We start from the raw sequence: 15,000 nt of genomic DNA, 5'->3' as shown, positions 1-15,000 counted from the left end.
CTTCCCATACTGACCTTTCTGACCTGGGCCTCCTTCATTGCCCAAGTGAGGCCACACGCAAACTGGAGGAACAGCACCTCGTATTTGGCTTGAGTCGTTTACAACCCAGCGATATGAGCATTGAATTATCTAATTTTCGGTAATTTCATCTTGCATTCCCCTCCCCCTCTCTCCTTGCCCTGGAAGAGCGTTTGTTGATTTCTTGTCCTCCTTTCTTCCCCAGGTGTGTGTGCTCGATCTCCGGAAATAGCCGAGCGGGCGTGAAGCAGGGTGTAAGATTAGACCAGCAGTGAGCCTGTGGCAGCAGCAGCCCCTCACTCACAGTGTGTCAGTTCCACATCCACAAGGACCCGACCTACAATGAAATGGTTCAAACCAGCTCTCCCTGCCCACTTAATGTTGATTTTATTTTAGTTGCCTTTCCACGAAAATGATGTTATTGTCTGTGAGTTTCCTCCGCGCCCCACCTCCCCCCCCCCCCCCCCCCCCCCCCCCCCCCCGCCCAGACGGAGCCCCAGCCGCACGCTGGCTGCTTCACCCCGGAGTGTGACAGGGGGAGACGACTGTGCCAGGATGGGCAGTGGCAGGGCATGTTCGTGACTGAGAGCATTGTGCCAAACCGCAGATACTGTGACCTACAAACAACCCAGCACGTTGTGTGGGGGACAGCAAAAGCAAGTGACGGAGGGGAGTGCCATACATTCCCCTTCCTCCGTACTCTTCCCTCATTCTGGTTTGGACACTACAGTGCTGCTGAAACGGAAGAATGACTTTGTGCGCAGTCACGGCGGAGTAATCTACAATTTTGTAATAGCAACACTTTATATTTTCTGGATTTTTGTTTTGTTAAAACAATGTTTTAGGGATGCTGGAGTATTACGTAGATTCCTACAAGAAGCTTTTACCAGGGTTGGATGTGAATGATTTTGTTTCTAGAAGCTGCAGGGAGGAATCTGTGGGGTTTTAAAAGTTAAGCTTTTCTGAACTGCTGATAGACTTGCTTACATTACTGTGCTTCAAATGGTGATCTATTGAACAGGCACTTCTTCAGAGAACTGCATATAAAAAGTGCTTTACATTTGAGAAGGTGAATCATCACCAGCTTCATACAGGGAAAGAGGACTCACGGGGCTAACCCCAGTGTATTTTTGAAAAAAAGCAGAAATATTTGTAGTTTTTACCTTTAATCACACATTAGACCTTAAAAGCCAGAACGGCAAACCATAAACCGAGCAGACACTTTGTTAAAGAAATGCGAGGAATGAGGCATCTTAACACTGTACAAGAGCATCAATTCTTTAATCTCATGCCATGCTTTAGCTCCTTTTTTTAAAACGAGTATTGCTAACAAATGCTGTTTAGAGTCGGGTGAGGTGCACTTTGTCTAATGTAAGGGTCTGCTTTGTTTTGTTCTCTGAGTTTTTTGAATATGTTCCTCGTCACACGCAAAGTTCATTTGTCTGAGATCCGTGTTCTGGCTTCTGTTGCTTTTATTGTCTGTGTCAGACTTTGTTCCTTCTCCTTGCAGCCTCTCAGGAGTTTAGGTCCGAGGAGATCATGTGACCTTCATGTTTCTAATCCAGAATGTGTGATGTGCTCGTGCTCATTAAAGAAAAACAAATCATCAAATCATATTCAATGTCTTGAATAAATTGCTATATTTTGATATTAGAAAATATGAATCTGTGATTTTTATTTTTCCTAATTTTAAATTATTATCAGTTTACTTTGTATGTTTCTGGTGATTAGTACCTGACGAATCAAACAAAGCCACAAATATCAGCATAACGTACACACAGGGTATACAATTATCAGTGTAACTGTACACAGTGGATACACAGGGCCGAGTGGTCTCCCTCATGTCCGGAGCAGGACAGAAACGTGGTGTGGGGTCCCAGCTGCGTCTGTGGTCAGACGGTGTACAGTCCCGGCTGAGATGTGGTGTGGGGTGTCCATGTGCAAACATGCCATGGAGTCTCGGCTGTGTCTGCGGTCAGACGGTGGTTCCTGGGCACTGGTGGTGGGACCCATAGTTGACCTGTGGTTTAGTGAGCACTGCTGGAGAGTGCACAGACACTTGTAACGAGAAATGTTGGTGTGACACACAATGACCGTGGACAGTGACATGGTGAACATTTACTTGCACAATCTGTTCATTTATCACACTTCCTTTGTACTTTTGCAATGCTAGGTTACAAGTACTTACACATGGTGTTTAATGCGTTCTGCAACTTGGATCATTCACTGTGTACTCTCCCTGACTGCTGACTGATTGCACTGCGAGTGTGAACATGCTCCCCTGTTGTGCATTATCCATTTACATCAACTCTGGAGAGCAGCACGTCCAGAACATCCATTCCATGTGGACACGCGTGTGGACATACCCAGAACACCCATTCCATGTGGACAAGCGTGTGGACATACCCAGAGCACCCATTCCATGTGGACAAGCGTGTGGACATACCCAGAGCACCCATTCCATGTGAACACGCGTGTGGACAGACTGATCGCATTTGCAATCAGTCACGTAACTACCACCTTTATGGATCCACACACGCTGCACATTTGATCCTATTTTCGTAGATAAATATCACTATTTTACATCAAGAGATGATAAGTAATAATCCTTCCCACAGCAGCACATGTCAACAAATTGTAGACTCACCCCTGACCCTCCATTCAAGAATGTTTTATTGTCATTTGTGGCGAAACGGAACAATGAAAGTCTTACAATTCAGTTATCTGTACAAATAATCTTGGACAGCTCCATTGTTCCAGAGTGGTTGCCGGTGGAATTATATTCTCCACCTCGTTGGAAAATCAGGTTTGTAGATTTCCTTCTGTGGTTTGCAATGAATAATCCAGGCACCAATCACTCCCTACATGTACAAAGTAGGTTTCAATATATGTATACACTTCCAAAAACATTTCCCCCTCCGATTGGCATGAGCTCAAAAACTGCTCGAGTTTGCATTATGAATTGACAATGGAATCGAGATATCGCAAAGATGATCATGAGGTCTCAACTTCAGTAGATGGTGCAGAAACACTAAAATAAATGGATCACCCTTCTGTGCTTTGCCCAAAACATGTTGCACTCTAGACTGCTGGAACAATCTTGAAAGTAAGCTATCTACAATGCATTAACTGGAACAGTGTAAAATGTAAATATGTTGCAAGATAGGAAAGCATAACGAATAACAAATATAGATTCAAATAAATAAGTTAAAACATTGCTGAATATCTCACTATTTCATTGTGCGAGTAAAATAGAATTTGCAATATGTTGCATTTACTGGTTTTCACTGTGCCACGGTGCACGTGACTAAACTAAACTAAATGGTTAGCGTGCAGTCAAAAGGACCGTTCCCACCTCTGCAATATCATGCAATTTGTCAAATCCGGATATTACATTTACTGTGAGTATTAAATGTGTTGTCAATTGTACTGAATAGTGTCACCTGAAAGGAAATGTACGGTGATTTATCGTGTGTGTGGAAGTGCGCTGTTCACCATTTACATGAACTTGGTAATGTAGCTACTCTCCAATTTGACCAGTCACTGTGAATACTTGTTATACATCGTGTAGAATCCACTATATGTGGGAGTCGCCCAGAATTCTCACTGAGCCTTTTGCCAATCACTTCCTCTCACCCTCCACCATTTGTGCTGAGAATTATTTGTCAAAAATCTTGTCACATCAATTAATTTACCTCCAGATCTTTTTTATCACAAATTATGTGACATGAGATTCCTCAGCAAACTAACAGAAAACCTCTTGTGTCCAACAAGCAGATGTGAACCATATCTGTAGCTTCTGTAGCCTCTGGCAGCTTGTCCCACATGGAACTGTTAACTTCACATGCAAATGTCTACATTCATGAATGATTCACCTTTCACTGAAAAAGATTTGTGTTTAATTCCAATAGATTGTGTTTGGGATCAAAAGGAATCGCTGATACCATCCTACTAAGATTATATATTTCACACTCCTGGCTGTTTTTTGCTAAAATATAATTACTCCAGGAGAGGAAATTATTGAATTAAAGACTTGAACAGATTATTTGATAAATAATAGTTGAGATGTATCACTAGGCTGTGAAACGCGTTGCTAGTTTTACTCTGTGTTCTGTGGTGAGGCATGACTTGCACTCCCTCAGCTAACTCAACATTGCTGTGAAATGATATCCATTCGCCCCCAAACTCTTTCCATCCAACAAACATTTTGAACAGATTTAATAAAGGCACCAAGTGCTGGAGTAACTCAGTGGGTCAGGCAGTATCTCTGGAGAATAGGGACAGGTGACCTTTTGGGTCAGGACCCTTGCGTCTGAAGAAGGGTCGCTGTTGAACAGACTATGGACTAGTTCAGCAGTGGCTGGCAGTCAGTGGTGTTGAGTTTGCCCAGTCCAGCTCTGCGATGTGCCCCCAGAGTGGAGACTCCTCTCACCAACGTTACGCCCTCTCGGCGCTTCCCACTGAGTCCCCGTCAGCACTGAAGTCACGCTCTCCCCTCGGCATGTTGAGCTCAAATGTACTGGTCTCAGAACCTGGCAAAAAAAACGAGGAGAGAGGGTGTAGGACGGAGCTGCAGATGCTGGTTCACACTGATGATAGACACAAAATGCTGGAGTAACTCAGCGGGTCAGAGTGCCATTAGAATGTTTCTAGCTCCACACATTATGTTGGTTTATTTTAACATATTTTCATGTGACATTGTATGTGTAACAGGATCTAATTTCACTGTTGGACTGTGTGTTCAACGTATGTATGTTGTAAATGAAATGCATTCACACCTGTGTTCATATACCACATAATCCATTGTGCCTAATAATAGGGACATTTAAAACACTTGGACAGATACATGGATAGGACAATGGCATTCTCCTGCACCTATTGTCTATTGTCTATTGAAAGGTTTAGAGGGATGAGGGACAGCGGGCAGGTGGGACCAGTGTAGATAGGGCATCGTGGTCGGCATGGGCAAGTTGGGCCGAACGGCCTGTGTCCGTGCTCTGGGACCATGTACATGGTACTTTGTTGTGAGCAAAGCAAGTGCTTCTTGGGTTCAGTTAATTGAGGGAGTGAGTACCGATTCATCACTTCAGTCCCATTCAGTAGTTGCCTGTTCGATGGGCAGTTAGTTCAGCACTCGGTTCAAACAATAGGTTACCATCTCGGAGCGGAGTCATTGTCTGCTTGCATTAAATATGTGTTTATAGTTCTGACCTCTTGCAATGCTACATGGACATTATTACTTTCCTGCAACCATCAGATTCTTGAACCGACCTGCACAACCCTAACCCTACCTCAGCCATGGAACACTACAGACCACCCTTGCACTACCATGAACGTTTTCTAATTGAGTTTGCACTAAGTTCTTGTTTTTTTGTGTGCAGTTTTTTTCTTTTCACTGTCTTGTAGGGTTTGTGTGTAATTTTTTTAATGATTTATGTTTTAGTGTGTTGTCTATGTCCCTGTGATGCTGCTGCAAGTAAGATCACAATGCCAGCCATTCAACACAATATTAAAGGAAACATTGAAAATGACTTAAGAATTATCAAGGTAGATTATATTTATTTTATTATGAAACCATGCTTGAGAAAAGTTCCAAAGATGATTGTTAGGCCTTGATTCAAACATACAGTGCAAACATCCTGAAATAAAACAAAAACAAATGCTGGAAGAACTGGCGTGGGCTGAAGAATAGCAAATGGAGTTTAATTCAGATAGGTGAGAGGTGGTGTATTTTGGGGCAGAGGATTTTTTATACTGAAAGGTATGCTCGGGTGGCTGTAGAACAGAGACCTGAGGATACAAGTGCATTATTGCCTGCAAGTGCTGTCACAGATACACAGGATGCCCTTTTCAGTAAAGGCATCGAGTATAAGTTGCAACAATATGTTACAACTACGTTTGGCTCGGCCACCAAGCACGACACCTGGAGGCTGCAGCGAATCGTCCGATCAGCAGAGAAGGTTATTGGCTGAAACCTTCCCTCCATTGATGAACTGTACACTGCAAGGGCCAGGAAGCGAGCGGGTAAGATCATCTCTGACCCCTCTCACCCTGGCCACAAACTCTTTGAATCACTTCCCTCTGGAAGGTGACCCCGGACTGTCAAAGCTGCCGCAGCCAGACATAAAAACAGCTTTTATCCACGAGTAGTTGCTCTACTCAACAGCCAAAAATCTGTAGCCTCCCTTTGATATGGTATTTTGTTGCTTCACATGCTTGATCAATGGTGTTTTATCATTAATGTTTTATTATTAATGTTTAGTGTTTTCTGAATCATTCGTAACTGTCACTGTATGTCATGTTGTTACTTGTGGGAAATTCCTTGTATGTGAATACTTGGCCAATAAACTTACTTACTTATGTGTATCGAGGTACAGTGAAATGCTCTGCTTTGCATGCTATCAAATTAGATTAGATAATACTACACATAAATAGAATCAAGTCAAACTCAAGTACAATATGTAGAGCAGAGGGGAAGATACAGAGTGCAGAATATAGTTCTCAGCATTGGAGCGCATCAGTTTCATTGACAAAGTCCGTGGACAGCTGTACAAGACAAAGCCGCACTTGGAGTATTGTGTTTGGTTTTGGCCTCGCTGATGTAGGAAGGATGTCATTCATTTGGAAAGAATGCGGAGAAGATGTACAAGGATTTTGCCAGGATTCAAGAGCCTGTATAACAGAGAGAGGTTGGGCAGGCTAGGACTTTGTTACTTGGAGTGCAGGAGCCTGTGAGGTGATGTACAAGATGATGAGAGGAATAGGCAAGGTGAATGTGCAGAGTCTTTTACCCAGAGTAGGGGAATCAAAAACCAGACGGCATAGGTTCAAGGTGAGAGCGGAATGATTTAATAGGAACCTGGGAGGCAACCTTTACACAAAATGATGGGTGTATGGAACGAGCTGCCAGAGGAGGCAGTTCAGGCATGTACTATAACAATATTTCAAAGACATTTAGACACATGCATGGATAGGAAGGATTTATAGGGATATGGTCCAAACTCAAGCAAAATGGGACTAGTTTAATTGTAATTGTAATTAATTTATTAGCCAAGTATGTAAACATACAAGGAATTTGATGGGCCATTTTGGTCAGCATGGACGAGTTGGGCCAAAGGGCCTGGCTGAATTAGTCAAATAAAATTCCTTTACCAATTACCTCCAATTGTGAGCACAGATTGCACCCATTGCCTTAATCACCCTCATTGGGAATGTAAGTTACAGCTCAAGAGGTTCTGACTACTGGAAAGGATAGTGTATCTTGGAGATTTATTACGTTGTAATTAGCCCTGTTGTGGGTCATGAAATACAGACTCGTACTTTAACCTTCCATTGAGAAGTCCGGAAACAAACAGGAATATTGCTCATTAACAGGCAAATTCTTTCTGCTAAATATACAAGAGAGTTGGGAATAAAAGATCAGAGTCAAACTTGAATTGCTTGTTTGTTTGCAAATTTGTTAAACAATCTCCTGAAATCCCACAAAGTCCCCATTTCTGCCCAAAGATTTGGCAGGCATTGGGGATATCTATAACTGGCTATTGAAATGATTTGGTTTATGGGAAGCCATGGAAATGCTGTTTGTGTGTCTTTCTCTTTGTTGTTCAAGTGCAGAAGATAATCGAGCAGTTATCAATATCACTGATAAAGGCTCACATCCCAGTGTCCATTCAATGGTCCGATCCAGGGACCCAGCAGAAAGAATGAGGAGATGGGAATAGAGAGGGTGAACACACAGAGTCTTTTTTAAACGTTACGTCTCTTCAATAATGACCTAATTGCAACGCTCAGCATAACTGTGGCGATACAGGAACTCTCTCCAACGTTAATGACATTACCAATGATCCTGATTGCGGTCACATCAGAGTTCAACAATGGATGGTTCAACATTGAAGCACAGCATGTCTGTCTGCTGAGAGGGAGAAGTAGTGAGCACATTATTTTATTTCCTTCAGCAAAGTGTTTTAAAACTGTGGCAGAGGTCATGAATTGAATGAATGCAGCAGTTTTGATCTGCTGCTCAATTAAGCCATTAAGTGGAAGGCAAGATTTCATATCTCCTTGTGACATAAATTAACTTGCCGAATTCAATGGACCATTATAAATGATGAAAGGGCCTAATGGTTACGATTTGTGGAGGACTGTTACACTACTCAAACTGCTGACAACAATTGACAATCTTCTGGTAATCACGTGAAGATTGTCGAAACAAGGAATTGCAGATGCTGGTTTTAAAGAAAGGCATAAAGCGACAGAGTAACTCAGTAGGTCAGGCAGTATCTCTGGAGAACGTGGATAGGTGACGTTTCGGGTGAGGACCTCTCTTCAGACTGATTGTAGGGGGGGTGGGGGAGAAAGCTGGAGAGGCAGGACAAAGTGTGGGCAATGTGAAGATTGCCACCAATCTTTGTTTCCTCCATTGTGCAGAATCTTCATGGGGGAGAGGGGGGGGGGAGTGAGAATCACCTCGAAAGGTGTGCCTGGAGATGGTCCTTTCTCAACGAGTTCTTCCAAAGAGCTATTTATGTGCAGTAGTTTAGTGGTGGAAATATTAGGGAATGAACTTGGAACGTGGAAAGCTGGAAAGAATGTAGAGAAGATTTATGTTGATGTTGTTGCCAGGACTCGAGGGCCTGAGCTACAGGGAGAGTTTGGGCAGGCTAGGACATTATTCCTTGGAGCGCAAGAGGATGAGAAGTGATCTTATAGAGGTGTAAAAAATCGTGAGGGGATTCGATAGGGTGAATGCCTGAATCTTTTACCCAGAGGGGAATCTAGAACCAAAGGACATGGGTTTAACGTAAGAGGGGAAAGATTTTTTGGGAACTTGGACAACTTTTTCACACATATGGTATATGGAATATGTGGGTATAGGGAACAAGCTGCCAAAGAAGGTAGTTGAGGCAGGTACTATAAAAACATTTAAAACACATTTGGACAGGTAAGTGGATGGCAATGGTTTAGAGGGATATGGGCCAAACATGGGCAAATGGGAGTGGTATGGATGGGGCATTGTGGTCGGCATGGATGTATTGGGCCAAAGAGCTTGTTTGCAGAACTCTGTATTCTTATTGCCATTCATTTAGTTTGCAACTTCAGTGGACAAATTGATTGATTTAATGAGAAACAATGGCGCTAATCATTTGAAGATTAATCTATTCCGTTTCCAGGGTTAGCTCTTTGTGAAGATCTAGCTAGTTCTCTTCAGTGCAAAGAAGCAATATGAATAGCTTAGTCAATTTCCCAATATTGTTCTATGTATCCAGATTTGACACTGGTGTAAGAAAAAAATCATTGCCGTATGAAACTTTAGAAGAAAAATGAGAGGCAGCAAGTCTGTGGCATCAGCATCTATCTCACTGCATGGGAATTGTCTGGAAGGACCAGGTGAATGGTTATTTCCACTCTGTGTCTGCACTTTCATGACCTTGAGGTCGATCTGTATTGCAAAGAAATGTTCCTGAATGGAAAGTAGTTTCAATTTATCTATTACACTGTCCCTGAAACCAACTGCAGGGAGCTTGTCAAATGAGATTCATTGGAAATTCTACCAGGCCTCTTTATGAACCATAATCAATGAAAACAATGTGTAAGTTTAATAAGTTGATTTGTTGGTCACTCTTCCCCTTTATACAACCTCGCCCACCACTGGTCTCAGTATCTTTGGGAACAAAGCTCTCGGTTTGACCCTGACATCAAGTGTCATTCCACCACCATCAACACTTCACCACAAATCACTCTCCGAGGCCAAACGCAAATTGGAGGAACAGCACTTTATATTTCGACTGTGCAGCTAACAACCCAGCGGTATGCGTATTGATTTCTCTAACTCCAAGTAACCCTTGCTTTCCCTCTCTCTCTGCCCCTCCCCCACCCTAGTTATTCGACTAGTTTCACTGTCCTGCTGATTAATTTTACTGTTTGTATGCCTCACTCTCACCTTCCCCCCAGTCAGCAATGAACCATTCTACATTTCCTTGATCATTGTCTGCTTTGATCTGTCCTTGTCACACCTTCCATATCGCTAGTCTCCCTCTCCCCTGACTCTGACTTAAGAAGGGTCTTGACTCAAAACGTCACCCATTTCTTCTCTCCAGAGATGCTGCCTCTCCTGCTGAGTTACTCCAGCATTTTGTGTCTATCTATGGTGTAAACCAGCATCTGCAGTTCCTTCCTACACAATCTCTCTCTCTCTCCACATTTTTTCACCTCACCCTGTTATTTTAATCTGAAAACAGGAGCGAAAACTTTCCAATCAGTTGTCAGTCTTAACAAGTCAACACCCATAATGTGATTTCAGTGGTGACAGAAGAGAAGGCTCGGTAACATCCGGGGCTGGGCATTTTGTTTATGCCTAAAGGATAATCTCATCACCGTTTAATACCTTCTCACGTCAACTCTGCCTTTTGGTGACATTACCTTTCATGGAATGTGAAACTGGACTAAAGATCAAGGTGTCAGGTGAGAGGCAGCCTGGTAGTTGCAGGGCATCTGAACGTGGACATATCCGGTAGGCGGCGCGACTCTCGTCAGCAGCGGCCTCTGCAGTCCGTCTGCGTTTTTATTATTTTATGTCTATGTTTTTATGTAGTTTTTGTTATTTTTGTTGGGGTATGTGTGTGGGGGGGTGGGGGTGGTGTGGGGGGGAGGGGGGTAACTTTTAAATCTCTCCCTGCACGGGAGACCCGACCTTTTCTTTGTCGGGTCTCCGTTGTCGTTGGGGCTGCAACGAGGAGCGGCCTCCAACAGGAAGACCGGGGGCTGTGGTGCCGACTACTCACCTCACCGTCGCGGAGCTGGCCGAGTCCGGAGCGGGTGGAGCTGTGCTGTGGTGGACGATGCTGCGACCCGACCCCCGGAGATTCGGTGGCTGCAACTGCGGGTCTGGCGGACGGCACCGGGAGCCCGTGGGTCCCTGGAGGGAGACCGCTTTTCGGGGCTTCCGCAACGGCGACTTCTCCCGCCCGAGTTGCGGGGTTGAAGAGCACCTGGAGCGGGGCCTTACAGCACCGCCCCGCGCGGCTTGGAATGGCGGCGGGCCTCTGCGAGCGCACGCCGGGGGCTCTAACATCAAGACCCGGTGTGTGGCCTTGCATCACCCGGCGTGGCTTTAATGGCCGCGGGACAATCGCCATCGCCCGCCGGGGGCTTTGACTTTGACTCTGACATCGGGGGGGGGAGAGTGCAGTGGAGAGAGAAGTTTTTTTGGCCTTCCATCACAGCAATGTGATGGATGTTTATGTAAATTATGTTGTGTCTTGGGTCTATTTGTTTGTAATGTATGGCTGCAGAAACGGCATTTCGTTTGGACCTCAAGGGGTCCAAATGACAATAAATTGAATTGTATTGTATTGTATTGACCTTCCCCCACACCATCCTCTCCGTCCCTGGACCAGGACTCCGCGTGCATCTTCTCACGAGCAAGTGATGCAGAGAACTAGACAGGTTTCTCATTCACTCCCCTGGCCATCCAACAATATCCAGCAATCTAATTTCTGCCAACAGGTGGGTTTTATTATCTTTGGGTAAATGGGATTCAAATGGACCTGCCCCTGTGCCAAGCTCAACATCCACAGAGCTCAGAGTGCAAGAGTAGGCAGGAGAACATGTTTATTGGAACGTGCTGCTGAAGGAGGTAGTTGAGCCAGGTACCATAACAATCTTTAAAAATCATAGTTGGACAGAGACGTGGATTGATGTGAGAGATATGGGGCAAACAGGCAGGTGGGACAAGTGTAGATGGGTCAGCATGGGCAGGTTGGGCCAAAGGGCCTGTTTCCATGCTGTATGACTCTCCATGACTATTGATCAAAGGCAGGCACTCCCTTTGGTGGTAGCAGTGTGTGCCACACGTTAAGGTTTGCAACGTTTGGCATCAGGTCACAGGAGCCAAGGATTAGCACAACTGATCACGTCTGAAATGTACAAATTGTGCTAAGGTTCAGTCACCACTGGCGGTGTGTTTGTGGGAAGTTTAGACGGACACGGTGAGAAACAGTAAGGTGGAGTGTGATATCCGGGTGCATCACCTGCTCAGACCGGTGAAGTGTATGGAAGTCACATGGCAACTGGCAAAATCTGCAGAACATCCTCTCAGTGGTAAGTGGGACTTTAGGTTTTCTATGTAGGGCCAGTTTTTACACAAAAGTAACACAATCTCCAGCTGGCAACTGCATTAGTTGTTTCTAATGTGGCGTTACACATCTGACAGAGTGTGTGGTGTGATAACAAGATTACCAGGCCTTGTAATATCTCCAGAAAATGCCACTGTCACCACCCATCTCTGGACACTGTCATCTCACTTGTCTGTGGTGGAAATGAACAGTTGTGTCGTGTGGGATTTTGCAGAAATATTGGCTTCAATTATCATTTTATTCGGAATAAAACTGCTTTTGTTTTAGCTTCTACATAAAGTGCAGTGTAATTACTATCTTCTGCTCTCATGACAGAGGGGATTTGATATAAACCTGATCCTGCCATCGTGTGATCATAATGGTTTGGGCTGTGTGTGTCTGCAGTGTAGCACAGATACACTTACACATACAATTAGCAAACATTATACTAGAGGCATAGATAGGGGGGACAGTCACAACCTCTTTCCTCAGATGGAAAAATTAAATAGTTAAGGTTATGTCTTTAAGATGAGAGAGGCAAAGTTTAAAGGAGATGCTTGGGACGTTTTTCCTTTACGTAGAGGGTGGTGGGTGCCTGGAACGTGCTGCGGGGGGTGGTGGTGGAGGCAGATATTATAGTGGCATTTAAGAGACGCTTGGATATGCAGAGAATGCATCATGTGTTTAAGTATTTAAGAGATGGTCGTGGCATTGTGGGCCGAAGGGCCTGTTCTTGTGCTGGGCTGTTCGGTGTTCTATTAATCTGCTAATTAAAGTCATGTTATTAGATATGGCACAAATAATTCATGGGTTAATTCATCATATCTGTTGTTTAATTGCCCTTGAAGATAGCGGAGTCAGGGGATATGGGGAGAAGGCAGGAATGGGGAACTGATTGGGGATGATCAGCCATGATCACATTGAATGGCGGTGCTGGCTCGAAGGGCCGAATGGCCTACTCCTGCTCCTATTGTCTACTGTCTATTTGGACATATATATGTCTATTTGGACATCTAGATGTCAGCTGATTTACATCGGTGAGACCAAGAGTAGGTTGGGCGATCGTTTCGCCGAACACCTCCGCTCAGTCCGCAATAACCTACCTGACCTCCCGGTGGCTCAGCACTTCAACTCCCCCTCCCATTCCCAATCCGACCTCTCTGTCCTGGGTCTCCTCCATTGCCAGAGTGAGCAACAGCGGAAATTGGAGGAACAGCACCTCATATTCCGTCTGGGGACCTTGCGTCCTTATGGCATCAACATTGAATTCTCCCAATTTGGCTAGCCCGTGCTGTCTCCTCCCCTTCCTTAACCCTCTAGCTGTCTCCTCCCACCCTCCCATCCGCCCGCCCTCGGGCTCCTCCTCCTCCTCCCCTTTTCCTTCTTTCTTTCCCCACCCCCCATCAGTCTGAAGAAGGGTTTCGGCTCGAAACGTCGCCTATTTCCTTCGCTCCATAGATGCTGCTGCACCCGCTGAGTTTCCCCAGCAATTTTGTGTACCTATGAATAAAGGAGGTTGCTGCAGATAGTGCTGGGGGAACTCAGTGGGCCCCAAGTCAGCATCTGTGGAGAGAACAGACTGTGTCTGCAGAGGGAGTTGCTGCAGATGCTAGAAACCTGCAATAAAGACAGAACGTTTGACAGCTGTGGGGTGGGAAACTGTCTCGATGGTTACCAGGGGACGGTCCAGGTGTACAGCGAAACCAGGGGCTGGGCCAGCTGTCTCAGCGCTTGAACAATCCTGACAATAACGTGGAATCTTTACTGAAGAGTCAACAAAAGGGGCGAGGAACAGGTGCGGGTTTAACCAGTGCATCCGTGTAACGTGTACACGTGTAACGTGTTAAAGACGTGGTGTTTCCACACGCGGGGAGCAGGCAATGTCATCCATGTAACATGGAGAGTGGTGGGTGAAGGGTATGTAGTCAGTGCCCCTAGTCACAGTGGGAGGGGAATTCAGGTAAAGATGGCCAGCGGAAGCAAGGAACTGCAAGTGTTTTTTTAATTAAAAAAAGACAAAGTGCTGGAGTAACTCAGCGGGTCAGGCAGCATCTGTGGAGAAAAATGGATGGGTGACATTTCGGGTCTCAAGGCGCTCCAGTTTAGTTTAGAGATACAGTGTGGAAACAGGTCCTTCAGCCCACCAGGTCCACGCCGGCCAACGATCACTCATTCATACAAGTTCTATCCTACATACTAGGGAAAACCTACAGAGGGCCAATTAACCTACAAACCTTCCTTGTACCGAGACCCAGTTAGTTCCCCTCTACTAATACTCTCCCGTCTGGTGGAACTTGTCCTCACCCTCAACAACAACAGAAGGGACCCGACCCAAAATGTCAGCTATCCACAGATGCTGCCTGACCCACTGAGTTACTCGAGCACTTTGAAATGTCACCTATCCATACTCCTACATAGAAACATCAAAAATAGGTACAGGAGCAGGCCATTCAGCACTTCGAGTCAGCACCACCATTCAATATGATCATGGCCGATCATCCAAAATCAGTACCCCGTTCCGGCTTTTTCCCCATGACCCTTGATTCCATTAGCCCTCAGAGCTAAATCTAACTATCTCTTGAAAGCATCCAGTGAATTGGCCTCCACTGCCTTCTGTTGCAGAGAACTCCACAGATTCACAACTCTCTGGGTGAAAAAGCTTTTCCTTATCTCAGTCCTAAATGCCCTACCCCTTATTCTTAAACTGTGACCCCCTGGTTCTGGACTCCCCAACATCGGGTACATTTTTCCTGCATCTAGCCTGTCCAATACTCTAAGAATTTTATGTTTCTAGAAGATCCCCTCTCACCATTCTAAATTCCAGCGAATACAGGCCCAGTCGACCCATTCATTCATCGTACGTCAGTCC

At 45.0% G+C, this 15,000-nt stretch overlaps 2 protein-coding genes across 6 annotated transcripts in view; one reads left to right on the top strand and one right to left on the bottom strand.

The window, feature by feature from the left end:
• Window positions 1–1,676, top strand: part of LOC116974125 (F-box-like/WD repeat-containing protein TBL1XR1) — a 211,660-nt gene extending 209,984 nt beyond the window's left edge. For all 5 annotated transcript variants that reach the window (XM_033022282.1, XM_033022284.1, XM_033022285.1 and 2 more), the window contains one exon: window positions 224–1,676. In XM_033022282.1, the coding sequence (XP_032878173.1) occupies window positions 224–250 (27 nt within the window). In that variant the 3' untranslated portion in view covers window positions 251–1,676. The remainder of the gene's footprint in view (window positions 1–223) is intronic.
• Window positions 1,677–2,673: 997 nt separating this feature from the next.
• The window catches only part of gpr143 (G protein-coupled receptor 143), a 36,229-nt gene continuing 23,902 nt past the window's right edge, over window positions 2,674–15,000 (bottom strand). The window contains exon 9 of the mRNA XM_033022280.1: window positions 2,674–4,550. Coding sequence (XP_032878171.1) covers window positions 4,456–4,550 — 95 coding nt within the window. The 3' untranslated portion in view covers window positions 2,674–4,455. The remainder of the gene's footprint in view (window positions 4,551–15,000) is intronic.

The sequence above is a fragment of the Amblyraja radiata genome, chromosome 6 (assembly GCF_010909765.2).
Source record: "Amblyraja radiata isolate CabotCenter1 chromosome 6, sAmbRad1.1.pri, whole genome shotgun sequence".
In the NCBI taxonomy this organism is placed as follows: domain Eukaryota; kingdom Metazoa; phylum Chordata; class Chondrichthyes; order Rajiformes; family Rajidae; genus Amblyraja; species Amblyraja radiata.
This window is presented reverse-complemented; position numbering and strand designations above follow the sequence as displayed.